The sequence below is a fragment of the Canis lupus genome, chromosome 27 (assembly GCF_003254725.2).
Source record: "Canis lupus dingo isolate Sandy chromosome 27, ASM325472v2, whole genome shotgun sequence".
Classification (NCBI taxonomy): domain Eukaryota; kingdom Metazoa; phylum Chordata; class Mammalia; order Carnivora; family Canidae; genus Canis; species Canis lupus.
Window position 1 is genome coordinate 27874534 of NC_064269.1, and position 13817 is coordinate 27888350.

At 35.3% G+C, this 13817-nt stretch overlaps 1 protein-coding gene across 10 annotated transcripts in view; it reads right to left on the minus strand.

The window, feature by feature from the left end:
• Positions 1–13817, minus strand: part of AEBP2 (AE binding protein 2) — a 206190-nt gene that overhangs the window by 128038 nt on the left and 64335 nt on the right. For 7 of the 10 annotated variants that reach the window (XR_004809846.2, XM_049102612.1, XM_049102614.1 and 4 more), the window contains exon 8: positions 11997–12023. Coding sequence is in view for 9 of the 10 variants with exons in the window: in XM_049102612.1 (XP_048958569.1) it covers positions 11997–12023 (27 nt within the window). In the remaining variant the exon portion in view is untranslated. Of the gene's footprint in view, positions 1–2172; positions 3389–4897; positions 7796–9823; positions 11451–11996; positions 12024–13817 lie in introns of those variants that run through there. The other 3 variants (XM_035707358.2, XM_035707355.2, XM_025455275.3) reach the window with 3 other exon arrangements.

The following is a 13817-nucleotide window of genomic DNA, read 5'->3' on the forward strand; positions in this document are numbered from 1 at the left end:
TGTTTTACCTCTCACATAGATAAAATGAGCAATGTACTGTACTGTATCACTATATTATTTTTTACATCCCATTTTAAAATGATAAATGACCAGCTTTTCATGTGTCTGTTGGTCGTGTGTGTGTGTGTGTGTGTTTGGAAAATTTTCAAATTTTTGAATTTGAAATGGAATGTTATAATCAGGTCATCACAGAGCTAAAAAGGATACTTGTTCTAGCCCCTTACCTCACTCCAAAACAAGTCTGAATTTATTTGATTACAACCTGATATTAACTTTCCTGGTAATGAATTCTATTATTTTCAAATGTTGGAAAATTAATTTTCAGTAAAATTTAAACATCTCTGAAAATTATTTACTCCTTTTCTCATTTTCCACTCTGGAAAAGAAGGCAGAGCAGCAGCCTTTGGACTAGTCTTCCCATCGCCACTCCACCAGGCCCAGCCTCTCATCGACTACTAAGCATGGTGGCCAAAACAAATCTTAGGTTGTCTTCCTACAACCTTAAATTGTTCCCATCAATCTTTCACATAAAGCCCAAACTGTGACACATGGAGATAAGGTCCTCACCAGGAGATCCTCCCTACCTCTGCAGACTTCCACCCCCCGACTCTCGACTCCAGGCCGTTCCTTGCTGTGGCACATGCAGATCCTCCGCTGTTACACCACTCCATCTCCCCCTCCATTCTCCAACAGTAAGTCAGTCATAATTTTTAAAAGGTAACTCTGAATGCTCCTCTGAGGGGAGCCAGCTCTGATGCTCCAGGACTGGCCAAATGCTGTCTGTGCTTCCACAACACTCCAGGCATAGCTCCAACACGGCACTTCATACCATACAGACATTAGGTTACTGCCATCTCCTACTCTCAAGTCTTCAAAATATAAACAGAAAATATTAACTTTTGTTCAAAGTAGTATGTGTTGGATACTATTTACACAATTATACTAAACTCTTTATCCCCTTTGAACATGTCATTTCCTCTGGCAAATTTCAAATTTTTCTAAGTCCAGTTTGAAAGTCATTTCCTCTGGGATAGCGTTCACAAATTTTTCAAGAAATTTCTCCAAATATTTACTATCTATGGGATCTTGGAAACCTCTTTTAACCTCTCTGCACCTGTTTCCTCCACCATAAAATGGAGTAATACCAACTTTACAGAGTTATTGTAAGGATTAAAGGAGTTAGGGCAGCCCGGGTTGCTCAGCGGTTTAGCGCCGCCTTCAGCCCAGGGCCTGATCCTGGAGACCTGGGATCGAGTCCCACGTCAGGCTCCCTGCATGGAGCCTGCTTCTCTGCTGTGTCTCTGCTGTGCTCTCATTAATAAAATAAAAAAAATTTTAAAAAAGGATTAAAGGAGTTAATGTATCTGAAGAACTCAGTACAGAGTCTGGGACTTGGTGTTTGAGAAATGTTCACTATTCCTATTACTCCAAGTGGTAGGTGTTAATGCCTACTTAACCCATATTATTAAGTAAAAGATTTAAGATGATTTGCTTAACTGCAAATGATATAAGGGGTTAATATCCAAAATATATAAAAATCTCATACAACTAAAAAAATAATAATCCAATTTAAAAATGGCAGATGGGAGCACCTGGGTGGCTCAGTTGGTTAAGCATCTGCCTTCAGCTCAGGTCATTATCCCTGGTCCCTGGATTGAGCACTGCACTGGGCTCCCTGTTCAGCAGGGAGTCAGTCTACTTCTTCCTCTCCCTCTGCCCCTCTCCCTACTCGTGCTCTCACTTGCTCACTCTCTCAAATAGATAAGATCTTTAAATATATATATATATATATATATATATATATATATATAATGAATGGCAGAGGACCTGAATAGAAGTTTTTCCAAAGACACACACACATGACCAACAGACATATGAAAAGCTGCTCATTTATCACTAATCATCAGGGAAATGCACATCAAAACCGTCATGCGGTATACCACCTCTCATCAGTTGCAATACCTACTATCAAAAAAATAGTAACAAGTTTGGTGAAGATTTGGAGAAAAGGGAACCTTTGTGCATTGTTGGTGGGAATGCAAACTGGTGCAGCTACTGTGGAAAACAGTATGGAGGTTCCTCAAAAAATTAAAAATAGAAATACCATATGACCCAGTAATTCCATTGCTAGGTATTTAAACCAAGGAAAACAAAACCACTAACTCAAAAAGATATATGCATCTCTATGTTTATTGTTTATTTACAATAGCCAAGATATAGAAACAACTATATCAAGTGTCCATCAGTAGAAAAATGAAGCAGGGGTGTGTATGGGCACATATCTTTAGTATATATATACTTATACGTATATTACTCAGCCATTCATGTTGTTGGGCCAAGGGACTTTATTACACTAAGTGAAATAAGTTAGAGAAAGACAAAAGTCACAGGGATGAAAAAGTACAACATAGAGAATATAGCATTACATAATGTACAGAATTGCTGAACCATTATGTTGTGTACCTAAAACTAGTGTAACATTGTATGTCAACTAAAAATTGAAATTTTTTGAAAAATCTCTGGCTGAAATGCAAAATAAAAAATAAAACATCCCGGAGCACATCTGTGGCTCTATCAGTTGAGCGTCCAACTATTGACTTCAGTTCAGGTCGTGATTTTGGGGTGGTGGGATCAAGCCCGGAAGTCTAGCTCCACACTCAATGGGGAGTCTGCTTCTCTCCCCCCTCTAAAATAAATAGATAAATCTTTAGAAAAATAAAAATAAAATAGGGGCGCCTGGGCAGCTCAGTGAGCTTAGTGTCTGCCTTCGGCTCAGGTTGTGATCCTGGAGTCCTGGAATCCAAGCCCTGATTCGGGCTCAGGGGGGCGTCTGCTTCTCCTTCTCCCTCTGCCTGTCCCCCCCAACTTGTGCTCACACTCTCTCTAAATAAATAAGTAAAATCATAAAAAAAATAAAGGAGCACCTGGGTGGCTCAGTGTTTGAGCCTCTGCCTTTGGCTCAGGTCATGATCCCGGAGTCCTGGGATTGAGTCCCACATTGGGCTCCCTGCAGGAAGTCTTCTCCCTCTGCCTGTGTCTGTGTGTCTCTCATGTATAAATAAATAAAACATTTAAAAATAAAATGAACCATTCCCATGTTGGTTTTTTTAAAAAAGGACTCATTTGTTTGGTACATAGGATGTAAAAGATAAGCAAGCAATTGTTTTACTATACCTAAATTTCTTACCACAAGCAACTTGAGCCATTGATCATTCTTTTCCCACCATTTGGCAGCTGAAAAGCGTTATTAAATAGTATGTTTCTACTAGGTCTTAGGTTGAGTCACTGTAGCCTGATGCTTGCTCAGAAGTGTCCAGGGTCCTGCTCTTGCTCAAGCCCAGACTCTCAAGGAATTGATAAACTCTTTATTGGATGTGTGTTACTTCACCTAGATTTCAAAGAAAGTATGTAAATTGCATTCATTCACTGGTCTTCTACCTTAAATCATTTCCACTATAAATTCCTCTAACTCGGGGCACCTGGGTGGCTCAGTTGGTAAAGCGTCCGACTGACTCTTGGTTTCAGCTCAGGTCATGATCTCAGGGTCCTGAGATAGAGCCCTGTGTCAGGCTCATCACTCAGTATGGAGTCTGCTTGTCCCTCTCCCTCTACTCCAACCCCTGCATGCTCTCTCTCTCATAAATAAGATCTTTTCCAAAAAATAGCAAAATAATAAATTCCTCTAACTCCTAACACCTCTGCTTTGGATATCTAATAAGCACCCCAATATAAGCCATTCAAAGCTTAACTCAACTCTCCCCACACCCTGTTCATATTGCAGTCTTTCCCATGGCTACTGAGATTGGTAGTTCTATCCGACCAGTATTTCACACCAAAAAAACTTGGGAGTCATTCTTAACTACATCTGAACTCTCAGGAAATCTACCTTCAAATGAATTTCCAAGTTCTGACTTCTTACTACCATGCATTCTGGTTGCAGATTGTATATATGGTCTTTATTTTAAATGCTCTTCCAGCCTCTGCCTTTGCTCCCTTTTAGTCAGTTCTTCAGTCATTAGAATGACCCTTTAAAACAATTCAGAACATAACTTTTCTCTGCTTTAATCACTCCAATGGCTTCCCATGTCCTCAAAGATAAAATTACTTTTACATGTTTTGTTAAATGCAGCAACACCAATACCTGGAATCATGCTAGGACAATGTAAGAAACTAACGTCTATGGAAATAAGTGATCTTGACTCAAGGGTTTTCATATTTGCTGTTCTCTGCCAGGAGTCCTCATCTCTCTGATACCTGTGTGACTTCCCACTCAGCTCCCTCCAGGCTTTGTCACCTATCGATAAGATCTTATGAACTACTCTACTTAAATTGCATCACAAATTCTCTATCCCTCCCTCCATTTTATTTCCCTTCACAGAACTCACAACTTCACCCTCTCTGTATTTACTCATTTAAATATTGCCTGTCATCTCCCATTCATACTTTTAAGTTCCATGAGATCAAGAATATTTTGTATATTGCTGAATCCCTAGGATCCAGGGCAGTGCCTTGCACTTTGCAGATGCTCTACGATTCTGCATTCCATTAATATTTTATTAAAATTGAAAGCTAACAGTTAACTTCAGGACATCCTAAGTACAACAAATTTCTTTGCTAGAAATACTTCCTCTAACATCTCCAGTATAATTACCTAAAAGACTTCCATCTTAAGTCACATAACTACCTTAAAAACTGACAATAAACTGATTAAAGATAACAGATTTTTTAAAACTGCCTTAAAAATATCTCTACACCGCCTAATCACATCCCAGAAGTCTTTTGTATTTAGTAAATCTGAAGTAATGATCAGAAATAATCATCCGATGTCAGAAGAGTTCAGATAATTTTGTGCCCCCACTTACCTACTTACAATACAAATAGAAAAGAGAAAGAAATGTTATCAGTAGAGGCAGAAAATGTGTATATATTATTTATTGTTCCATTTCAAAACCATTATGCCGAGTGAAAGCCAAACACAGTAGAGTACATTCTGTATGATTCTATTTATTTAAATTTTAGAAAATGCAAACCAATCTACATTAAGAAATTATAGCTCAGTGGGTGCCTGGGCTGGGCTGTCGACAAGGACATACTACAGACAAGAATTATGGGCGGCAATGGAGATGTTCTGTGTCTTAATTGTTGTTGATTTCATGGTGATGTACATCTGTCAAAACTCACCTAATTGTACAATTAAAATTAGGGGCGCCTGGCTGGCTCAGTGGATTAAACGTCTGCCTTTGACTCAGGTCATGATCCTGGGCTCCTGGCAGTGTCTTGCTTCTCCCTCTCCCTGCCTGCTCCTCCCCCTGCTTGTGCTCTCAAATATGAATGAATGAATGAATGAATGAATGAATGATTAGGAATATAAAATACTTAATATGACGAAAATGAAAATATTATTTTTGTGAATACACATACTGGAGAGCTCTTTATTCCCCAAGAATAATCAGAAAGACGAAGGAACGTACACGGAGATTTCTTTCAATGACAAGAAAAGATCCTATCTATAGTGGCTTTAAAGGGATATGTAGATATATGGGTGTCTAGGTGGGTTAGTTGGTTAAGCCTCGGACTCTTATTTCAGCTCAAGGTCATGATCTCAGGGTCCTAGGATCTCAAGCCCCATGCCAGGCATCATGCTCAGCAGGGAGTCCACTTGTATCCCTCTCTCTTTGCCCCTCCTGCCACTCGTTTGCCCGCTCTAAAATAAAATCTTTATATAAAAAAAGTTTTATTTATTTATTCATGAGACACACAGAGAGAGGCAGAGACACAGGCAGAGGGAGAAGTAGGCTCCCTGCAGGGAGCCCAATGTGGGACTCATCCCAGATCCCGGGATCACGCCCTGAGCTGAAGTCAGACGCTCAACTGCTGGGCCATCCAGGTGTCCCTAAAACAAAATCTTTAAAAGGGGGGTGGGGGGGGATAAGAAGATACAACGATTAAGACTCTACTTTCAAACCATGCTCATCAAAACAAGGACTATACAAATCCTATCAAGTAATAGCAGCATGCCATTTACAAACAATAAAACAGGCACAAGTTCAACAGGTTCAATTTCCCCAAAACCACAAAATCAGTTTTCAGTTGAAAGAAGAATCAAACCCAGGCAATTCTTTTTACTCACTTTTCCATCTTTGACTAAAATGTAAAGGTTGATAATATCTAAGTATTGGAATTAGTGCAGGGAAAAAAGCATTCACATCCAATTGATGGGAGTTTATGTTGGTAGCACCTTTTCAGGAAAACATTTTGCAATACCAAAACTTTAAAACAGATACAACTCACAAGGTCAGCTGACAGTCCCTCCCAGGAGGCTACAGTATAGAAATCTTCCCAACAAGTTTTTTTTTTTTTTAAAGATTTCATTTATTTATCCATGAGACACGGGGGGAGGGGGGCAGAGACACAGGCAGAGGGAGAAGCAGGCTCCATGCAGGGAGCCTGATGTGGGACTTGATCCTGGGTCTCCAGGATCACACCCTGGGCGGAAGGCAGGAGCCAAACTGCTGAGCCATCCAGGGATCCTATTATGAGGTTTTTAAAAGTTAATCAAGTATTAAGATAATCAATTAGGCTCTAATTTATGAAATTCAACAAGATACAACCTAGGAATCTTCTGACCTACTCCTCTGCAATGCTAGATGATGTTTATACTAAACTATCTTTTTTTTTTTTTTTTAAATTTTTATTTATTTATGATAGTCACACAGAGAGAGAGAGGCAGAGACACAGGCAGAGGGAGAAGCAGGCTCCATGCACCGGGAGCCCGACATGGGATTCGATCCTGGGTCTCCAGGATCGTGCCCTGGGCCAAAGGCAGGCGCCAAACCGCTGCGCCACCCAGGGATCCCTATACTAAACTATCTACACTGGGCCCAGCTATCAAGAGTAACTGCTCATGTTTTACGATTATTCCCTTGCTTCATACTCTCCAAAAAAATTTTGTTTTTCTAAAAGGTAAAGGCCCAAAATGTAATAATCTTATGCAAGACCTATTAGGAATATATGAATTCCTGAAATGGTTTTAATAGGAACATATAAATCCTTGTCAGTTTCTTAATAAATTCATAAGATTTGTAACACATAGGTTTTTCTCTAGCAGAGGCATATAAATATTGAAAAGGAAAATAGATCCTTTGGGGGACAATGCCCTGGGACCTTGACAAAATACTTAAGAAATCAAATACTGGGTAACTCCTTCAAAATAGTGTTACTATTTAAAAATGTTACTCATATCATAAATACGATTGAGGTCTCAAAAAAAAAAAAAAAAGTAGTCCTACCAAAAACTAAATTGAGCCTCTTTTTAATAAAATTCAATAAACCAGAAATGGTTACAACTGAATATGTAAAAATATAACATCAATAATCCCTTACAATGAAAACATTTAGACAAACTATAGTTCCTTTTGTAGGTTCATAAAATAAAGGCAAACATTATCACAGTGTGGTGTAAAGCAAAGTTGCTTCAACCCTACTAGTATTTTATGGACATGACTCTCCAAAATATATTCCTGTAACAAGTACTCACCTATAATGGTCTTTCAACAAATAGACTATTTTGCAGACTATTTTGTGCCACATGTCATGCTAGGGATTTGGCTATAGCAGAAACGCTGAAAACAACTTTACAGTGGTATTACAATGTACATTTATTTCCTCTCTCACATTGTTTGGTATGGTGAAAATAATACTGACCTAGAAAAAAATGTGGGTTGCAATTCCTGCTGTAGCCACTTACAACTCCTTTTTAATTTTCAGAGTAAGAGAACCATAATACCATGCAAATCTGATTAAGAAAATAAATTGGACTAATGTAAATATTTAAAATTTTTTTAATTAAAAATACAGCATTTCATTACATTTTTAAGGCTCTGAGGCTCATAAGCATTAGAAATTACAAAATACTCTAGCCTAAAAAGAACTCTGTAGACCCTTATTTAGTAAAGCTGTTGGGATGCCTGGTTGGCTCTGTCAGTTAAGCATCCAACTCTTGGTTTCAGCTCAGGTCGTGATCAGAGTCATGAGATCAAGCCCCATAGAGCCTATTTCAGACTCTCTCTTCCGCCTCCTACCCCTACCCTCCTCAAATAAATAAGTAAATCTTAAAAATAATAATTAATGACAATAAACCTATAGTGCTGGAATTATAAAATCCTCCACCAGGTCACAAATTCTTTAAGAATTAAAAAGAGAAAAATATGTATGGAATTTTCTAACAGATTTTATACTTTTAAGAAATAGTCTTTACATTTTGTACAAGAGTATCTTTTTCATTTTCAAAACATACTGTTAGCTCTCCCAAAAAATTGAAAACATTCAGGGTGCCTGGCTAGCTCAGTTAGTGGAGCATGAAACCCTTGATCACACGACTGTGAGTTCAAGCTCCACATTGGGTATAGAGATTACTTAAAAAATATGTTTTTCAAACTGAGAATCTGCCATAACTAGGAATTTGTGTTTGCTTTTTAAAGAATAATGTGAAGGTATTAAATACTTTAAAAAATTAAGTATATAGGAAGTCCCCACTATTTTACAGACTTCAACCACATTTACCCATTTTAAATTTTATCTGAATATCTATTTCTGTTACTCATATATTATTAAAACAAGAATTCACATAGCAAACAATAAAAAATGTTTTAAATAATTATGGCAAATTCTATCCTTTTAAAAGGACTTGTATATTTAAAACATTTTATTAAGGTGTGAAAGGGAAAAAAGTTTTACAGGCAAAAATTTACTGACATGATTATCAATGCTTTTAATCAGAGTAAAACAAATCTTAAAATATGCTTTAAGAGTTACTGTTCCTCTTAATTTCTTTTCATCTGAAATTCAGAAGTAATGTGTGTTCACTTTAGGGAAGATTTAGATAGGAAAAAATTTATTAGAAAAATAAACAACTTTAAGTTTTACAGTATTTTCCACTTCCAAAATTCTTTTATATAGAGCAGATGTGCCTTATGGTTTAAACATAATCTTATTTACAAAATCCCATTTAGTCCTAAGGATACATAAACACAAATGGTGAAATGTTGGTAACTATTAAGTAGTTCAATGTAAAAAAATTTTTCAAACCACCATTTGTTGCAGATACCTAATATGACAATATGTACTGAAAAGTATAAATGATTTTCACTGAAATTTACTGTACTGGCTTATTGTCAAAATTCAACACTATCAGATTAAAATGTACATTAAAATTTGTGTAACCTAGGTTTATTTTTCCAAAACTTTTATCAACTATATTAGGAACTGGCAAATTTTCTTCCTTAAAAGGTCAGAGAGTAAATATTTTAAGTTTGCAGGCCTTAAGATCTTACTACACAACCATGCCACTACAGGGAGAAAAGCAGTCCCAGACAACACATACATGAATGGATACTCCTGTGGGCTGCAGTTTGCCTGCTGTTGAACTATGCCATGGATGCTGAACGAGAGACTGATAAAATTCAGGTGCCATATTACAAATAAGCCATATACGGAGGTTAGGAGGAACAGTATAAATGGTAAACATCACTATATGAACTATTTTTAGTTAGAATTTTCACACTTATTTCCCAAATTTAATTGCATGTGTATACATGTATATATACAAGTTATAAAACTATTTCATCTCAATTCCATATACTTTTTGGTGTGTTAATATAATATCAGACCAAAGTCAGATAAGCAGCAAAGTACCACAAGTGACTGAGCACTCAGAAGCTAGTTAATCAATAACCATGAAGTTTGGTTTTGACATCTAAATATTTCCAAACAATAAAAACACTAATTTATTTGCTGTGCCCTTAAAGAAAATATGAGATGTATATTTCAGAAGTCGTTTTAAAATTTAATTGAATTGTTACAATTTTGAAGCTAAATGTGATTTGCTTTGTTTTATTAGAAAAAATACTCAGGCAAGGTCTACAATCATCGGTCAATTAAGAATGACTTACAAGAACATGAGGCAATAAAATAAAAAATACAGGTACAAACTATATATCTGAAACACTTCTATTTGGCAATTTTATAACAAATCAAAATTTTAAAAGAACAAAGGAGATCGCAGATTACTTCGTAGATACAGAATAAAGCAATTGATGAAGTGCTTAAGCAAAAGAAAACAAAAAAAAAGTAAAACACACTGCTTTTCTTTCTTTTTAAAAATAAAATCACATTTGCTACAGATCAAATGGATAATACCCTTATTAAACAACCATTCCAGAATGTCTTATAGTAGCAGTGCTTTTATTTGCACTTCATTTAATTTTATATGACTCATTTCATGTATATAGCTCTTTACCCCACTGTTAACGAATAAAGTCTCCCATAATTTTTATTATTTTTAAAATTTTTTAAAGTAAATGAGAAATGATTTATGTATCATGGAACCTTTCCCATTTTGGAACCAAAGGCTTAATTCTATATTTTTGTCTATTCTTTTCTTTAAAAAATTTAGTGTAAAAACTGCTGGTTTTTATATCACTGTAGTAAAGTGAAAACTCCTCAATCAGGAGTATTTTCTGCAGTTTGACTGCATATAACCACATATACTTTACAATATGTCCTTCCAACAGTAAGGAAATAATTGATTTCACGGTCACTGTCAGAAATGAGTGCCATAATTCTATTATGGGTATAGGTCCTCCCTCAAAGACTTTCTGGAAGGATGTTCAATGTGTTTTGTTCTTATAGATATTAACAGTAGTACATAGTCCCTTAAGTCTGCAAAGACATTTATTGTTAAAGAAGGTGCTTTATTAACAATTCCTCTGGCAGCACTAGTGAATTACAATATCCTTCAATATTATTTCTACCCATAATATATACATTTAACTTTCATGCCTCTAGAAAAACATCTACAGTACATTTCATAATATAAAAATATATTACAAATCTGCTGAATTATTTACAAGCAATGTTCTATTATCTCTATGCAACATTTGTTTAATACAATACTAACAAGTTACACATATTTCCATTTCTGTAAGTTAAAAAAAATCCATATGGCTTCTTGCTTACCAAGCAAGAAAGTGATTTATTTTCCTTTTCAAAACCAACTTTGGTGCATAAAGGATTCAGTTTGAAGATATTAAAAAAAAAAAAAAGTACAATTTTTCTTACGTTAAGAAAAAACAACTCAGAAACCAAATGCTTTCCTCAGGAAAAAAAAAAAATTAGAGGCTTATATAGGTTAAAATGAAAATATGAGGATTATTCAAATAATTTGAAATAGAGGTTTTTCAAAAACCGTTAACAGATTAGTTATATAGGTAAATATTAACATACTGTACTCCATGAGAAAACCCTAGTCCTGAAAAGGGAGCCACCAGACATACTGCAACACTCTTTAACAGAAATTTTCAGCCCTAATTCGATAGACGAATTTTTAGTTGATTGCAAATGTCGTTCACTGTTTGCTTAAATACAAATTGAACACTTTTCTTATCAGAGTTCTGCAAAAGAACACAAATGGCAACCAATCACATCTATTTATCATAATTGAAAGGTAAATTATCTCTTGATAATTTTCATTGTCTAAATATTTCCTAATATGACTTCAAATCAATAGACACTGTCAAGACAAATATCCTTACAGTGCTTTAGGTATTTTTAAGGGCACATGTTGTAATTGTTTTCTTTCCAATATAAACTACTATAATCACTAAAGGGGGAAAAAAAGCAGCTTAAAGCAGCAAGCATGCAAAGCCTTTAAGAAGCTGTTTCACTAAGTTGCCAGAAGAGTGTTTGCTCAGTCTCCCACAGTACCATTCCATGAAAATGTGGATATACAGTAATATATTAATATATTCCACAGAAGAGCCTACTTCATTCACAGAATGTTTACACTAAGCATAAATATTATTCTAAATACTGGATTTAAGAAAAAAAAAAGGAAGGGGGTTGACTCTAATGTGCAACTTTTACTAAACCCATTGTCAGTGACTAAGACTGCAGGTGTCCCCGCTTGTTTGCTTTTTATGTATTTATTTATTTTTTACCTCTTCAACCTCTTCTGCGGCATTGTTCTAGAAAAAGAGAAAAAGGAATATTCTTTTATTCAACTGAATAAAAAACACGTTATTTCAAGAGACATTAAAAGCATTAATAAGATATAGGCAATGTGATAATCATTGATCACTAAAATTTATTTCCAAAGCATTCCTACTTTAATGGATACAAATTCAGTTACATAATGCAGGTTTTTAATAAATTCTTTTTATGTAGCCTAATGTGATTCTAAAAGAGAATCTCATGCCTAACACATGCATTTCAACTAACTAGGACTTTAAAACTGATGTTTAAATCTTGAATAAATACATTCTAAATTTTAGTTTCATTTAATATATTTTTTGGAAACTCTGTCATGCTTTCATCATTTTGAGATGTGTATAAGCCACAAAATGTTTCTCTAAAAAAAGTTAGAATAATTGCTTTTATACTTAATTTCACAAGTGTTCCAAATCAAAATCCAGGCCTCGCTATCATGTTACACCACAGCAAATGTACCAGTTCTATTAATCTGTACCACTTTAAGAAAGACTCAATTCTAATTTCCAGAACAGTAGAAGCATCAAAGTTTAGACTCAAAATTACAGGTTAAGACCAAGGCGGGAGTGGGGGAGGTGAAATACAGTTAAAGAAAATTAATTCCACAGATGCATTTAATATGTCTTAAGAACAAACATGTTCATTACCCAAGACTGAAATCAGTAAGAACTGTAGACGTACACTATTGAAAGCAGGCAATGTAATTGCTCTTTTGGACAGTACTTCTGCACCTCAATGTTTTTTTTAAGTCGCTTTTGCTATAAATTTGCTTCCTAAATACACAAGATTTACAAAAATAAGCTGGTGTGTGAAAAAGGAAGACTCTTAGGGGGAAACAGAACACAGGGCAGAAACAACAGAAGTTAGTCTGAATCTTATAATTAGGAGATTCATGCCCCTTTGTCAACTCTCTGCCTAAGGGATGTTTACAACCAGTTCTAATAGCAGGGTGACTTTCCCAAAATACCACTCTTTTAGAATGCTAATTTTAATTACTCCCTTCAAAGCGTAAGCAGAAATAAACCCTAAATTAAGTAACAGTAAATAAAGAATATTCATTTATTTTTCTTATAAAGAGAAAGGTAAACTGTGACTTTCTCATATTTTTGGTGATGGATTCCCTCAATCTTCTCCTTTAAGGTAATTTCACTGTTTACTATGCTACTTAATTTCTTGATAACGTAGCTTATTCCACCACAAAAAAACAAGTTTTTATGGTACTTATTATTAGCACTTTCACCAAAAGATATTTAAAATAAATTTGGGGGGAGGAGGGTCAACTCAAGAGTCTCGGTGTTTCCACGAGGCAAGTCCCATTATGTTTGAATTTCATTCTCAGACGGTATCTTCAATTATAAGAAATCCTATTATACCGAATAACATTCCAAAAAGTTGAATCATAGAATGAACAGAACCTTCAAAGTGTTTAACTGCTTCAGAATTTGGCATAGGACACACTCTCTTGATGATAGCTAAAATTCACATTTGGTATTATTAATTATTATGTTATCTTATTCAACCTATTCTTATGCAAAATACATATCAAATTAAAATTGATTTTAAAAACATAGAAAGTTTGCTGATGAAGAGTGCCTTTTAAGCATTTTCACCACTTTTTTTTTTCATTTTTTTTTTTTTCACCACTTTTTGAATCACCCTAGTATATGTCATTTGGATGAGGCAGTACTGTCACATACTATCTGTGTAACCTTGGGCAAGCTATTTCAACTCTTGCTTCAGTTTTCCAATCTGTAAAAACAGAGATAGGAACA